Source organism: Haliaeetus albicilla, chromosome 20 (genome assembly GCF_947461875.1).
Source record: "Haliaeetus albicilla chromosome 20, bHalAlb1.1, whole genome shotgun sequence".
Taxonomy (NCBI): domain Eukaryota; kingdom Metazoa; phylum Chordata; class Aves; order Accipitriformes; family Accipitridae; genus Haliaeetus; species Haliaeetus albicilla.
Window position 1 is genome coordinate 17,056,297 of NC_091502.1, and position 14,292 is coordinate 17,070,588.

The following is a 14,292-nucleotide window of genomic DNA, read 5'->3' on the forward strand; positions in this document are numbered from 1 at the left end:
AGGCGCTTTCCGTAGTATCTCTGATCATAGGAGAGATTTATTAGCCTTTGACTAGGTAAGCTAAAGCCATTGTTTAAGTCCACCCATTGGAAAAGCAAGAAAGCTGTGCCTGTGATTTTTCATGTTTGTCCACTTTTGTGTTCATCTGGCACTGTGTTTTGCTGCTGTTGTTTGCATTCCTCTCTGCATGGTTCAGAGTACCCACCGTCCGACACTCTCTCATTCTTATAGTCCTAAATTTCCCATACAAAAAAGAAGAGAGTAAGAAACGGTAGGAAGAAAGTGCGCTAAATACCCAACTTTCATGTGAGCTACTTTTAAATGTTTCTGCTCAGTTACTGTCATTTCACTGACAGCCCCATCAGAGTAAGTTTTGGGAAGTGAATTGGACAGCGATGGTCTGGCAGCTCTTACACCACCAACTATTTCAAAATTACATCTCGATGAAGCATGTTGGCAACTGTGTGTACATGACCTCTGTTTGTCCTTTAGCGAAAAAAGCTGGTGGCAGCCTGAACCATTGTTCTTCTTACTTAAACAAGTCTTTCAACTGGGAGCCAAAAAATGCTTTTCGGTAAAGCTTTGAAAAGCCATAAAAGAAGTCCAGCAGCTTACAGGAATTTTCCATTGCCTGGCTATTCACATACTAGAATAGACATTTTCTGTGTGTTTTGGGTAATGCGTAGCTCCCGAACATTGCACCTTGTCCTGTCAAATGAACTTATGATTAATAATTTTTTTTTTTTCATTTTTACTGGTGCTTTCAGACATTTATAGCCTCGGACCCTTCTGATTATTCCTTTTTTGACAATATACATACATCTCCAATCCCTGTTCATACGGTACATAATTTCTCAGTCTTTATTATTTCTGCTGTCCGTCATTCTTTAAAAAGTTTTCCAAATAACTTGAAATTGGTACATGTTGTACAAACTATTTTTGGCATGATAACATCAGGAATATGTCTCTTCCTTCAGAAACCAATCACCAGTCAATCAAGTTTCTACCTTTTAATACAACTAAAGTATTCAGAACCAGTGGTGTGGCTCCAACTATACTCTGGCAGCAATGGGCTTGTTTAAATTGGGGATTGTCAGATGAGCAACTTGGGCTGATTTTGGCTAGCAAGAGAAGGGTGACCTTTCAGGTAAGCATGTGTTAAAAGAACGGGACTTTGATCCATACTGTCTCAGCACGTTTGTGGCATAATGTGCTCTGAGCAGGAAATAACAGTAAACAAGTAGGCTGTTCAGATACAAGTACTTTGCAATTTGTGGTGCTTTTTACGGGGAGTTTATTATAGGACGTTACACAAAAGCCAGGCTGAAACTTGTTATTTCATTAGCCAAAGTTAGTAGCTTGGCCAGATGTTAAAAAGCTTTAGAAAAAAATCTTACTCATTTTTTGATAATTGTAGTCATTCATTCTGTATCATCACACAGACCTCTATCATGAGAGGGATCCTCTGGCCTGGCCTGGACTCGGACACACGTTTCTTTGAAGATCTGGAGTGTACTGTCTTGTTGTATGTTTAAATCTTGCAGTGGCAAAAGAATCTGACTAACTGGTTAATATCCCATATTTTTTCCTCTTGCCTTTCTGAAAGACAATATTTTGCTGTCTTTTTGCTTCTACAGGTATTTCCCAGCTTAAAATTTAGCTTCATTTCTAGAGGTTCCTAAATTTCTTCATTAGTTCTTTTAAAACTCCCAGGTGCGTCTCCCCTTAAGTTGAGGACACATATATATTTAGTTTTGTTCAGACGTCCTTCCATCATCATCTTATTCAGTCCTCGTTCCTCCAGCTGAGTCTAGTCATTTTCATGAATTTTCCTGTAAAAGGTTCTTTGATGTCCTCATTTTCATTACTCATTTTATTGCAAACCAAGCCACACTGGTATTTAAAATCATGGTATTTTGTGGAAGTGAGATGTATTTTGTCTTAATGGAAATACAGCTTCCAAAAACAATTTACATTTTTGCTGTGGTCTTGAATATTAATGAGACTTCTTTTACTCACAAACTGGAGCTGTTTGACAGTCTGGTATTATTTTTATCCAGATTTTTCCAGGAAGTTGGCAACAGTATGTGCTGGAAAGCAGTTCTTCAGTATCTCTTTCACTGAAATTGGTGGTTCATCAACACTGTCTGTAATTTCTGTTTCGCTTGCACAGCAATAGAATTCAGTATGAATTGCAAATAAAAGGAATCTCAACATTCTGCAGTTTTTCGGCACATAGAGATGAATTAACTCTGCTCAGTTTTATAATGTTTTCCGATGTTGTAGAAAAATACAAAGAATTTAGGCCCTTACCTAAGACTGATCACAAGTTGTCTGAACTTAAAGGTTTTTCCCTGTTCCAATGTACTTAAACAACAAGGCAACATAGTATCAAAACATCAATATCAAAACAGGTGCTTTCAAAGACAGGATTTAAAAATTGTAAAGTATTAATGTAAAGCATGTAAAGCACCTGAGATCAGGCTCTACCCCAGGTGAGGTGTAGGTCTGGTAAAAGGGGCAATATGGGTGGCTTCAAAATATGTGCTTCGTCTATTCATGTTCCTCTCATGGACCTGCATTGCTTAGAGCATAAGAAAGAAAGAGCTCAAACTTCCCATTTCAAGAGTCCCAAGGGCTATTTCTATAGCCAAAAATAACCAGAGCATAGATAAGCTCTTTATGCTAGGAGCTATGACATGGCTAACGGCCCCTATTATTCTTGTTCTGTGCAATCTAGAGAATTTCTCTTGGCTGATAATATTTTCAAGGGAATAATTCCACTTATTAGCCCTCTGTACATCACAGAATTGAAAGTATCTTACTTAATTTACAGTGCTGCAACAAGGTCTCTGCTGCACACAATTTAACTATGCAAAACCAACCTGTATATTTTAGAATATGTTTAGAGTATGATATTTTGTAATAGAGTCAAGTTATAATATACCTAAATCTGCAGGATAATGATTACCTTATTGAAACCTTGGTGTTAGAAATACATGCTATTGGCAATGTGCCTAAATACATTAAGCAGCTAGTTGCAGATTTTAGTTCTAAGAAACTCACGAGTGATTACTTGGTTTTATTTTCTTAATTGTGTGACTGGCTTAAGTATGCCCACTTTGCTGTATCCTGGCATACTTTTTTAGAGTATTTTCAGAATGTCTTTGCAGTTCTTCAAGGTGTGAATTTAAACGTTCTTCAAACTCTCTTGTATGTTTCTCTTCCTCTTGAAGGAACTTTTCTGTTGTTGCAAGGAAGGACATCTCAGGGGGACACTGAGCAACGAATAGAAAATCATGGTTAGTAAAAACTAGCAAGTACTACAATATGTTTGCATTATCAAATTTTAGATTTGAAAAACTTCTTAACCTATAGCAGCTAATAACGCTATAACTCACCAAGAAAACATGAATTTGGGCATACATGTTTAAAGGCATTCAGGAGACTAAATGACAAAATGTGAACATGATGTTTGAATACCTGTGATATTCACAGCATTAGGATATAGATTTGCCATTAAAAAACTTAATATCCCATTAGACAGAATTAAGCAGCTCCAGAACCTCCAAAATCTTTGGATCAGCTAAAGGTTATGTTCGTCATTTGTATAATTTAGACCAGGATGGAGGACAATAATCTAGTTTTTGGAATTACAGAATATAACTAGTGTTGGGTACTGCTGATTGCCTCCTGTAGTTTCAGCTCTCTGCTTCTGTGATGTGGTGATTTCTGAGGATGGGAAAAACCCTATGCTTATTTCAGTACTATCAACTTCAAGCCCTGATATTTTGGAGAATGTACTAAATTTTATTGGCTGCAAGTAGTTCACTGAAAAATTTTCTTTCTATTTAATGAGCATTTAGTAGACTGAGACAGAAACCATACCAGAATTGGTCTTAAAATGATTGTCATGGGATGCAGAGTTGTATAAAGCAAAGGACATGAGCAAGTCTTTGCTGGAACAAATTCTAAATTTTTAAGCAGGAATTTTTGTTCATTCCTTTTGCTAATACTTAAGATGCATTAATTGGAATGTCTTTATCAAAAGAAATATGAAATAATTTTTCTTTGCCTAAAGATATTATCCTTTTAAAAATAAATTCAGTATTTATTTGTACAGATGCAATTTTATGACATGAATTTTTAACAGTTGACTGAGAAAAAACTTAGTATAGGAGCTCTAATACTGATTAAGAGAAAGTTAGTTTTCTGTCTTTATATGATCATATATTGAGAAAGATGATTGACATTTATTATCTTCATTAAACCATATGTTAAATAGTTTTAATAACTGATTGAGTTATTAGAATGTAAAAAGGAAAGTTTATCTGTGAGCACATCAGATAGGAGTGGCTTCAAATGATTTAAATATTCCAATGTTTTGTGGAAAAGGCCAATTCTATTAAACCTGTAAATTTTTATTCTAGGCTCCATTATATCAGAATGGGGTATGCCCTATTTCCATGGCATTTTTGGTCTTCGCTTTCAGCCTGGTTTAAAACTGCCCTTGAGCAGCTTTTCAGGCCAAAAGATACTAACTAGAGAAATACTTTAAAGCACTGTTCTATTCCAACTCTTTGCAGCAGACCTTGAGATGAAATTTAGAGATTTCCTATAGGAAACCCCTTTACTTTTCAAAGTACAGCAAGTAAGAAGTAGCTGGCAATAAATTCTGAAGGTAATACCGTCCTTCTAGAGTGAGACAGGCTTTCTGATGTATAGGGCTTCTAAAATGAAATTCACAGATAAAGCAGAACCTTCCTCCAGATTAGTGTTTTAACAGGGCAGGGAAAAAAAAGTGACTTAATTTGCCACATAGGAATAAGGAACCCAAAGGTATTGGATCACTTTGTGCCACAACACTCTTTTATCAATCCCTGCACTAGCAGGGATAAGAAAAAATGTTAATTTTCCAATGGCTGAGAAACTCTGGATGGAGATCACCTGCCTTCTGGTTTTCCTCATGAACACATGCATGATTTCTCATCCGTAAATAATTATTGTTTTCATATGAATAGTTGTTCCTGAGATTTTGAATGCCACGGCTACATGCATATGTATTCCTTCATGGGCTAGATCACAAATATATCTCCTTGTGACATTTGGATTCAGAGATAGAGTTGGCAGTACTATTTTGAAGAAGGCGGCTTTTGTATTATGAAGAAGACATTGGATTTGAAGGCTTTACTTGAAGAATCACCATGTGTTTCATTTACTGAATACCACCTCTGAAATCACTGATTCAATACTGAGCAAATAAAATACTTCCAGTGAGAAATGTAAGAAACTGGGAAAATGTAAATCTGAAATACAAATTTAATAGGTGTCATCACCTACAGAAAAAAAAGTCATGTCGGCCTTTTCCTTATGGACAGTGGATTTACACAAGTGCTAGTCTTCAGAAGTGTTATATCAAGTTATAAGAAATTCATTATAACAATGTTTACAATTGCTGACTTGTTATTAGAAACATACTGGCCTCATGATCAAGTTATCTTCCTAAAATGCTAGTGTCCTTTGCTTCAACTGGTACTTACTTTGATGTGTTTTTTTCTTGAAATAGACTGTAAACTCCAAATGAGACACTTCTGAATTTCCTCAGAGTTGAGTGAAGAATGTATATCACTTAGAATAAGCAAATAGGTCCCTAATGCACTGGGTTTTATGTGCTTTGAGAGAAGGTTGTATCTAAACAGGTCTAAAAGGCAACATTTCTTGCTAGCAACTAAGCTTTGCTTTCCAAGCCTCTGGTCTGTTCTTTCACTATGTTCTTTATTGTCTTTACTTTCAGTGCCTGAGGAAGAAAAACCATAAAGAAACTGCTTTAATCCATGTCTCAGATGAGATTCATGGTCCCTAGTTTTGAATTTCTTTTCCTCAGATAACACTTCTTTTATGTCTTTTGGTTTTCTAACTGGAGCTGGATAGAAATGGGTTCATTTCTAACCTAACTTGTTTGGGTGGTTAGGCAACAAGGACTCTACTTTTGCATTTCTACAGTGTCAGCTGATCCCATATTTCTTTGTTGTATTCCAGTAATGAGAATCACCTTTCTGCCTCATTATTTGCTGGAAATGAAGGAGTGCACCTGATAGAGATGCTTATCTAGCACATATGAAATATGTGCTAAAGATGTCTTCTCCTTAAGCAAGAACTACCCAAAGTGCTTATGAATTAACTCTGGATTGCTAGGGAGAAGCACTTCAGGAAGCTAAGTCTATTCCTCTCACAGACTGCCTAATTAATTTGCCTCGTGTTAATCTCTTTCTTGCCCCATGAGTTGTCCCAGCATCCTTGGATGCACCTTCAGCAGGGCAGCAAGAAAACCTTAACACTTGGGATATTTTAACATTAGTGGTCAAACAATGAGTGGTCAAATTCCAGAGTATTAAAGTTTTCTCATGTTTAGCCCCTTCTTTCCAGGAAAGTTCTTGTAACACCAAGACTAGAAATTGGTCTGGCTAATTTGAGTCTCTCTGTGACTAAATTTGGGGGCTTCTGGGAGTACTTTCCTCTAACTCTACACTGCAATACATCTTAGGCAGCAGGTACAGATGCCCATCTTCAACATGCTTCTGCTCATATAAGAAAATCAAAACTGAGATGCATAGGAAATTGCCAAGCAATATAGGAAGGCTTTCACAGGGCCTAAGTACCTAATCAGCTAGGTAATAGTAATACTGCAGAGTGAGAGGCATGGACTACAGCACGCCTCAAGGTAGCATCAAGACTGTCAGAATCATTCCTCATAACGTCCACTGGTAGAATTTCCACAACTTCCCATTGCAATCTATTTATTAAGCAATTTCCCATCCTTAATGTTAGAAGGCTTCCTAATGCCTAATTTAAATTTTCCTTGCTACAGCTTAAATCTTTCATGTCTTTCCCAGGCTTGAAAGCAAGAACAGACAATGTCTGTCCATCATCTGAAGAGAAACATGAGAAATTGTGTACAAATGGACTATTCTGAAGCTGCAACTAATCTTATTGGATTGTTTGTTTGTTTGTTTGTTTATTTTCTGAAGCTGGACACTGGACTGCTCTATGGAATAGTCTTCCCAGAGACTGGCAACAGATCAGGAAACCATTTTCTGAAGTTGTTCCATTTCAGAAAGAGAGAACAGCCTGAATTACTGTTCAGAGAGAAAGTATTTCTCTAGATTTGGAAAGCCTTGAAACAAGAATTTTGGGGGCTATGGGAATTCCAGTGAATCCCAGCTGAGCCTCTAGTTTACTCTAAGGCAAGAGCAACTTTCTCTACACATGTAACCTCTAAGTAAGAATGTGAAGGGACAGAGGTTCCAGTGGAACATTTACTAAGGTTGTCTGAAGAGTCTGTACTGGGAGGAGAGATGTAAGTCTTTGTCTAAAGCCCTAGAGACTGTTTTCTCTCTCCCCTAAATACCAACACAGTAATTTTGGTAGGTCTCAGGACATCACCTACAATTCTGATGTTTTCAGCTGGTGCTACAAATATTCTTCAGAAAAATGGTCCCTTAAAACATCTTCAGAAGTTTTGAACATATTGGAGATTTCACTTAGGTGAAACATCAGTCCTGAAAACTCTGTCAAAGAACTCTGGTTTACAACACATTGTATGTTTTTTTCCTCTTTCTCCTTGATGCAATGGCTTTCCATTTGAACACAGAACTCTAGCGTAACAGACCATTGAATCATCTCTGCACTAATGCTGTGGTATCCAATGTCAGTGTGAGTGATGATTTAATTTTGGCAATCTTCTGAACTTGTACCTGCTTCAATGCCACTGATTTGGACTTAGACTCTGTACAAGAAATATCCCTTGCTTAATAGTTTCATTATGTACTTTGCCCACACACCAGCTGGAAAGTGTTTTCCTTATCATCTAGTCAACTGCCTTGGCATTGACCCTGTCCTGAGTGCCAGCTGGGAAATAGTTTCCCTGCAGCTTGCAGAAGTGTCTCAGAATGGGCATTTTCCCTGGGCTGGCTAGAAACAGAGGCTTTGTGGTCTGCTGTCTCTGTCTGACACTTCCGACAGAAGAGAGGAGGAGGACTGGTGTTTATCAGACTCTCCTGAAAAAGGCCAGACAATTCTTTTCGCAATTAGCAGTTTAAAGAGGAAAACTCCCAATACATGAGAAACCAAAAGCCATTTACTTAAAATGGCTGTGAAGCATAAGAATATAAAAATGGAAGTGAGGTCAAACACCCAGGACTATGTGGTTCTCACTGTTCTCTGACTACTGGGATGCAGCTGCCGGGACCAGTCAGTGAAGGGCTGCACTGCAGTCCCAGCTTCCCAGGCAGACTATCACTACGGTGCTCCCTATCTTCAGTGAGATTCTAGAACATGGAGACGGTCTTCCAGCAGCCACATCTCTGATAGAAAACAATGTGTGTCCATTTCTGAAGTGGACAGCAGAACCGGGGTAAGACAACCACAAACTGCTTGGAGATGATTGTTGGTGTCATGGTGCCTCTTTGCTCCTACTTAAGGTGACAAGTGGCAAGAAAATTGCCTATAGGTTCCCCCCAGTAAATGCTAAAGTCTTCTCTCTCTAGAGGCTCAGCCACACACCTGCAGTTCAGGATCTCCTGGGTACAAAGATATACGTATCACAGCTGGACAGAGAGATGGCTACAGCCCATTCCTTACTCATCTGTTAGTTCCATTATTTAATGATGCTGTGGTTGCATGGTTTGAGGTCTGGAAAATAGGTGCTAAGTTTTCAAGTGGAAAAAAATAGTGGCCTGTAGTGGAGGCCTAAGGAAGAATAGAAGATACTAAGGAAGAGGATAAAGCTCAAATTTAAACAGAGATCTAAAGGCAAAGAATAATGGAAAGTTTTTCCTATGAAGTTGCCCTAGGCAAAGTGGGATTTATCCCACTTGTCATGGAGGTTGGTAATCTTCAGTTTATGAATACTGAAAGAAAGAATGCTGCACTATTACTCTTTCATTTCAAGAAAAATCAGGATTACAGCAGTTATAATTTCTGTTCCTTTTCAAATACAATAGCTAACACATAAAAAATAGTTGCCATAATTCCTCTAATTTTATCCCTTAATCGAATGCTGCAGAAACTTGATTTGTCTAACAGCACTTACAAGACAGTAAGTTTGCAGGCATTATGGAAATACACTTAAAGCAGAGTGCCCTTACAGAAGGCAATATGAAGCAGAGTGCCCCAATATAGAAAGCAATGAGCTCAAATGTAGAAATCTCTCTCACAGTCACATAATGGCAGGTAATTATCACCATCGTTATTGGAACAGAGGTATGGCCCAGTAGGGGATGTTTAATCTCCAGAAAAACTGCATTTATGTTAGGATAAAGTATTTCCATTTTTGCTGGGCTGGCACTGTATAAATAATAATGACAATAGGGGTGATCTAATTTTTGGCTCCCCCAAGGCTGCATTTGGTCCACAGATGGATTTTTGAGAATACTTGTGTTATAGGAAAATAGTTACTTACTGATAATTTGATTTCTTCTGCATTGTAAGCAGGGCTCAGTAAGCTTCCTGTTCTGCCCTTTTCAGGAAACAGCCCACCAAAGCCCAAAGGATTCCCCGTCAGTGGTGATGGAGATTTATAAACTATTTGCTTTTCATGACCTCTGTGAAGTGTATGAGAAGATAAAGTGCTATCACTTTTTGAACCAGTGATATTGCCTTGGCCATACAAAGCAGGACTACAGTTTCTGTGGTATCCACTGGCTGTGAACATAGCAGTCTGTTGATGTTCCATTTCCCATGCATCCTTCTTTTCCAAAGTTCTAAAAGAAGAAAAAAAAAATCAAAGTATGAAAACTAGTTAAAACTCTAAGCTATCACAGCAAAGCCAAGGGGGTTTTTTATTTTATTTGTTTGTGCAATTTTGATTACTTAGCTGTTCAAACTGCTTCATGCATGAAGTTATGGGCATAAGATTAAGCATTACCAAGTTGCAGCAATTTAGCAACTTTCCACCTGAGTTACTCTAAACATGTGAGTATGCATTCTCTGTCTGCTTCAGCTGTGACTTAAATCACACTAATGTAAACCCCTTCACTGGAGCTTAAGTTGAGTAACGTTGCCATATAATTGTGGCAGGACAAGAGCTAAAACACAAATTTGCTTCAGGTATTGAAGATACCAATACTCCTTAAGTGTTTGTTACCCTTCCTTTGCCAAAGGTTATCACCCCTTTAGCTTTTCAGTGGAAGAAGCTATGTAAGCACTCTTCAGCCATGTCTTTATAACTTACACTATGATAGGGCCTGGAGTGAATTTAGCCATACAAATAGAGGGAATGAAATACGAAAGCATAAAGTGAGATGGCAGGCCAAAACTGTTATTAGTGGTTGGATAATTAGCCAATTTTGACCTAATATCACCTTAAACAACTGTGTTCAAATAGACAGAATTTAGAATAAATGTTTAAATAAGTTAAATGAAAAAGTAGTACAGGAAATCTTTGATCCTGTACTTTTACTGCAATACTAATTTTGCCACTGATTTAATGATAACATGTTGGAGATTAAGATAAGAAATAAAGAAATTTTTAAAATACACTTTTAAAAAAATTGTACAAGAACATGCTTCTGTAACAGTAAGTGAAATCTTCAAGCTTACAAAAGAATTTTAAAGTATTTTATTATGATGTTCCATAACTCTTGTATCACACTTAGAGTGATCAGAATGGATGTGAAAGTATATCTTTGTATTCATTTGTAGTTCTGTAAAGCAAAACCTATTATGGTTAACAGCAACTTGAAAAAAAAGAAACCTATTTTCCTCCCAATCAAAATATCTTCTTTTCCTGACAGTTAACTGAACAATTCTGAAACCATATTGATAAGAACACAGAATTTTGAGACTAGCTTGCTCAGATGTCTGCTGAATTAGACTAATTTTCAATTGCATCTTTACTTGTATTATATACCAAAACATGCAAAAAAATTTAAATTATTTCAGATTTTTTTACATTTATGTTACAATATTTCTGACTGAGGTAAAAATTTCTATTGCACTGAGGTCTGTGCTTATGATAAAATTGAAATTTTAGTCTTGAGAGGTAACTACTATACTCAAACATGATATCTGTTTGAAAAGATCCTATCATTGCAAATGTCCTAAAACACTTTACTAATTTGAAATGCAGCTGTAAAAGCTTTTAAAGATCAAGTTCTCTGCCACTAAAATATAATTATTATAAATATTCAGGAGTATGCAGTGCTGCTCAGATCCAAGGAAAACAGCTTTTTTTTTTTTTTTTAAATAAAAAAGAATAATTTGCCAAGCACAGGGAAAGGACAGTGTTTTCTGCAGAAAGATCACACCATCATTTTCTAATCTTAATTTAAATATTTGCTGTTGGGAGAGGGTGGCTCTGCAGTCTTAATGGACCCTGCTTGTACATGAAACTGAGTACTCCATAAATGGACTGTGCAGAACAACTCAGAGAACTAATGAAGAACATATTTTTCTCTGCTTATGAAAGAAGTAGTCAGTAAGATACTCTGAATGCTACAGGAAAGCAAATTGTAGGCATGATGCTATAATATTATTATTACTTTAATATTATTATTATACATTCTAAAAAACCCTCTCTGAGAATATTCACCAAACCTTCCAGTTTTCTAAATCACCTAAAATGTTTACCTTTATGGGGGCAGAATTTTCTCCTTTCTTTCATGCTTTTCTTTAAATAAATACACTCTGCTCTTTGGGCACAGGAGAATATCTTTTTTCTTTTTTTTCCTCTATTTTAAAGTCCATTCCATCTATTGTTTGGATGAAGGGCACAGTGAAAAAAACTGCCACAACTGAAGATAGATGGCATGAATAATAAAATGACAGATTTTTTTTTCCATCTTGTGTTCTGACCTTTTTGGAAGTAATTTCCTCTGTAAACCCACAGTAAAGTCTATGTGATCTGTGTTCTTTTTTTCCCCCAGAACTGCTTCTCTATGTATTTAATAACATTTATTACTGTTATGTTATAGCTTACTTCACTAAGACCAGAATTTTCAGACTTGAGTGCCTACAGTTATGGTAGCTCTTAGATAGTAAAAACAGATACCCCCCAAAAAAGGACTGATTTTTTAAAGGAACTCCACTTCCTACTGTAATCCATAGGATTGCAGGGGCTGTTTGCTATCTTGGAAAGACATGATGCCTGCATTTAAGAGCTTTGATATGGATACTATGCCTTCACTTCAGACAGATTTCAGAGTTGGGGTTTAAATTTCTGCCAGTTCAGTTCAAAATAATATCTAAGAACAGAGTTCTACTTTGAATACAAATGTAAAGGTAGGCAAATATCTGCAAATTTGTAAAAAACTGTCCATTTGTTAACATTGGCAATGCAAATACACTATAACTGCAGTTGAGTAACTTACGCTTTCAGTGGGTTTACTGTCATAGAGTGTTTAACATATACACATACTTCACAAGAATAATATCACTGTTGACATGGCAACATATGGGACAAGAAGTGAAACAACAATGTCCTTGCAAAGGGAATTTATATAAACAGGATCGATTTTTCCAGACTCATATATAAAATCAGCCTGGTCCCTATGCAATCAATGACTTCAGTGCTGCAAAACAAATTCCTTACACAGCTTGTGCTGGTTGATGTACCTAGTCTTAAGAAAGAAAACAACAGGTCTTTAATGACCAGAATGTCTTCAGAATTCATCTTGTTTCTTTTACCTTGCAAGTATAACTGCTAACTTGATTTTAAAAATGGATAAAAAGTATTTTCCTGAAGAGATTGTTTTCACTGCTTCCAGTTTATCTATTGCAATAACTGATACAGTGGTGAGTATGACTAAGAGTGTGTGACCTCCAAAGGGTAGTGAAAACCTCCTTAAGATCTGCCAACACAGATCCTTTAAGAGGTCCCCAGCTACCTTAGTAGGCATTCAGTCCTAACCTTTACCTCTCACTTTTGCCACATGATGAAAGTGGACTTTGGCTTGATCAGTTACCTATTTTGTGTATATTTTTATGGTAAATAAGTAGCCTTTCATTTGGGAACTCACATGCATGTTTTAATTTTGGAAGAAACAGGGTAAACACATCAGCTTCATCAGAGAAAGCCCTCTTCAACCATGCCAAAATTTAAATCAACTATATTTGGCCAAGGTCTAAATAAAGGATTGAAATCTTGAAGGTGGGGAAAGCTTATGTAAATGGCAATTAGAAGTAAGTCAATTACCATATATAAGAACAGTAATTAAAGTGGCTATAGGTAGGATGTGGCCACAGTCTTTTTTTAGCAAAAAGATGCCACTCCTGCATATCTTAATTTGTAATATTTAGAAATTCAGTGTATACTGCAAGAAAGAAGAAATCATGCCTCTTTCTAAATCGCCAATATAACTTCCTGCAATTTCCTCTATTTTCTCTAGAGGTCTCCTATCTAACTAATGACTGTGCCCATGCCTAGGATTCTAGTACTTACCATGAGACATGCCTGAAAAATATTATAGAATATACTTAGTTGAAGAATTTTTTTTCATCGTGCAAACCTTTCTAGGTTTCTGAATGCAAATAGGAAAAACAAAATGTACAGCTTCTGAAAATTACTATTTTAAACACAAACACCACCCCCCTTGCACAAACACCATTTTTCTATTTTTCTACTATGTAAAAAAAGTCTTTTTGCCCTTTCCCAGTGCCATAATTACCATGGAAACAGAACTGCAAATTAAAACAGAAATAACATGGTTTATGCTCACAATAAAATAAAACATACCCCAGAGTTTAACTCAACCAACATCAATTGCCTGGTTTATGTGCATACATTTGATGGTTGAAAATTTAATTTTAGTTTTTGAGAAAATCTTGAGGTAGTTCCCTGTTTGGGAACAGAGAACTGACAGTATAGAGAGGGCCCAATCTTAAAAAGATGACTGATGTGTATACACAGTACACGTGGAATTTGCAGATTTTTTTGAAATCTGTGTATGTATTTATTTAGCTAAATAGCTTTTCATTTACGAAATCAAATGCATGTTTTAGATCCTGAAAACCAGGCTCAATATATGTTTCATCAGCTTAATTAGAATCATAATTTAAATTATATTCAGTAGTGTGGTTGAGATTTCTGTTGTGAGAAAGGTTAGCTATCCCAGGTTTCTCTCTCCCAGTGTTGGTTTAACATTGGGCTTCAATGGCTATGAAATCAAAATCCTGCAAATTACCTGCATAGTTCTATTGTCTCATACACTTACATTCTCATGAATGAAATTTCACAGTTCCTCATGTATAGCAAGTGTAATTCCTGAGAAAATGGGAAAAAACCTTACTTTTTCT

The 14,292-nt window shown here is 36.5% G+C and overlaps 1 protein-coding gene across 1 annotated transcript in view; it reads right to left on the reverse strand.

The window, feature by feature from the left end:
• Positions 1–1,270: 1,270 nt before the first annotated feature.
• Positions 1,271–14,292, reverse strand: part of DEUP1 (deuterosome assembly protein 1) — a 47,530-nt gene continuing 34,508 nt past the window's right edge. Inside the window, exons 13-14 of the mRNA XM_069808389.1 lie at positions 9,461–9,761; positions 1,271–3,278 (exon numbers count right to left, since the gene is read on the reverse strand). Of these exons, the coding sequence (XP_069664490.1) occupies positions 3,108–3,278; positions 9,461–9,761 (472 nt within the window). The 3' untranslated portion in view covers positions 1,271–3,107. The remainder of the gene's footprint in view (positions 3,279–9,460; positions 9,762–14,292) is intronic.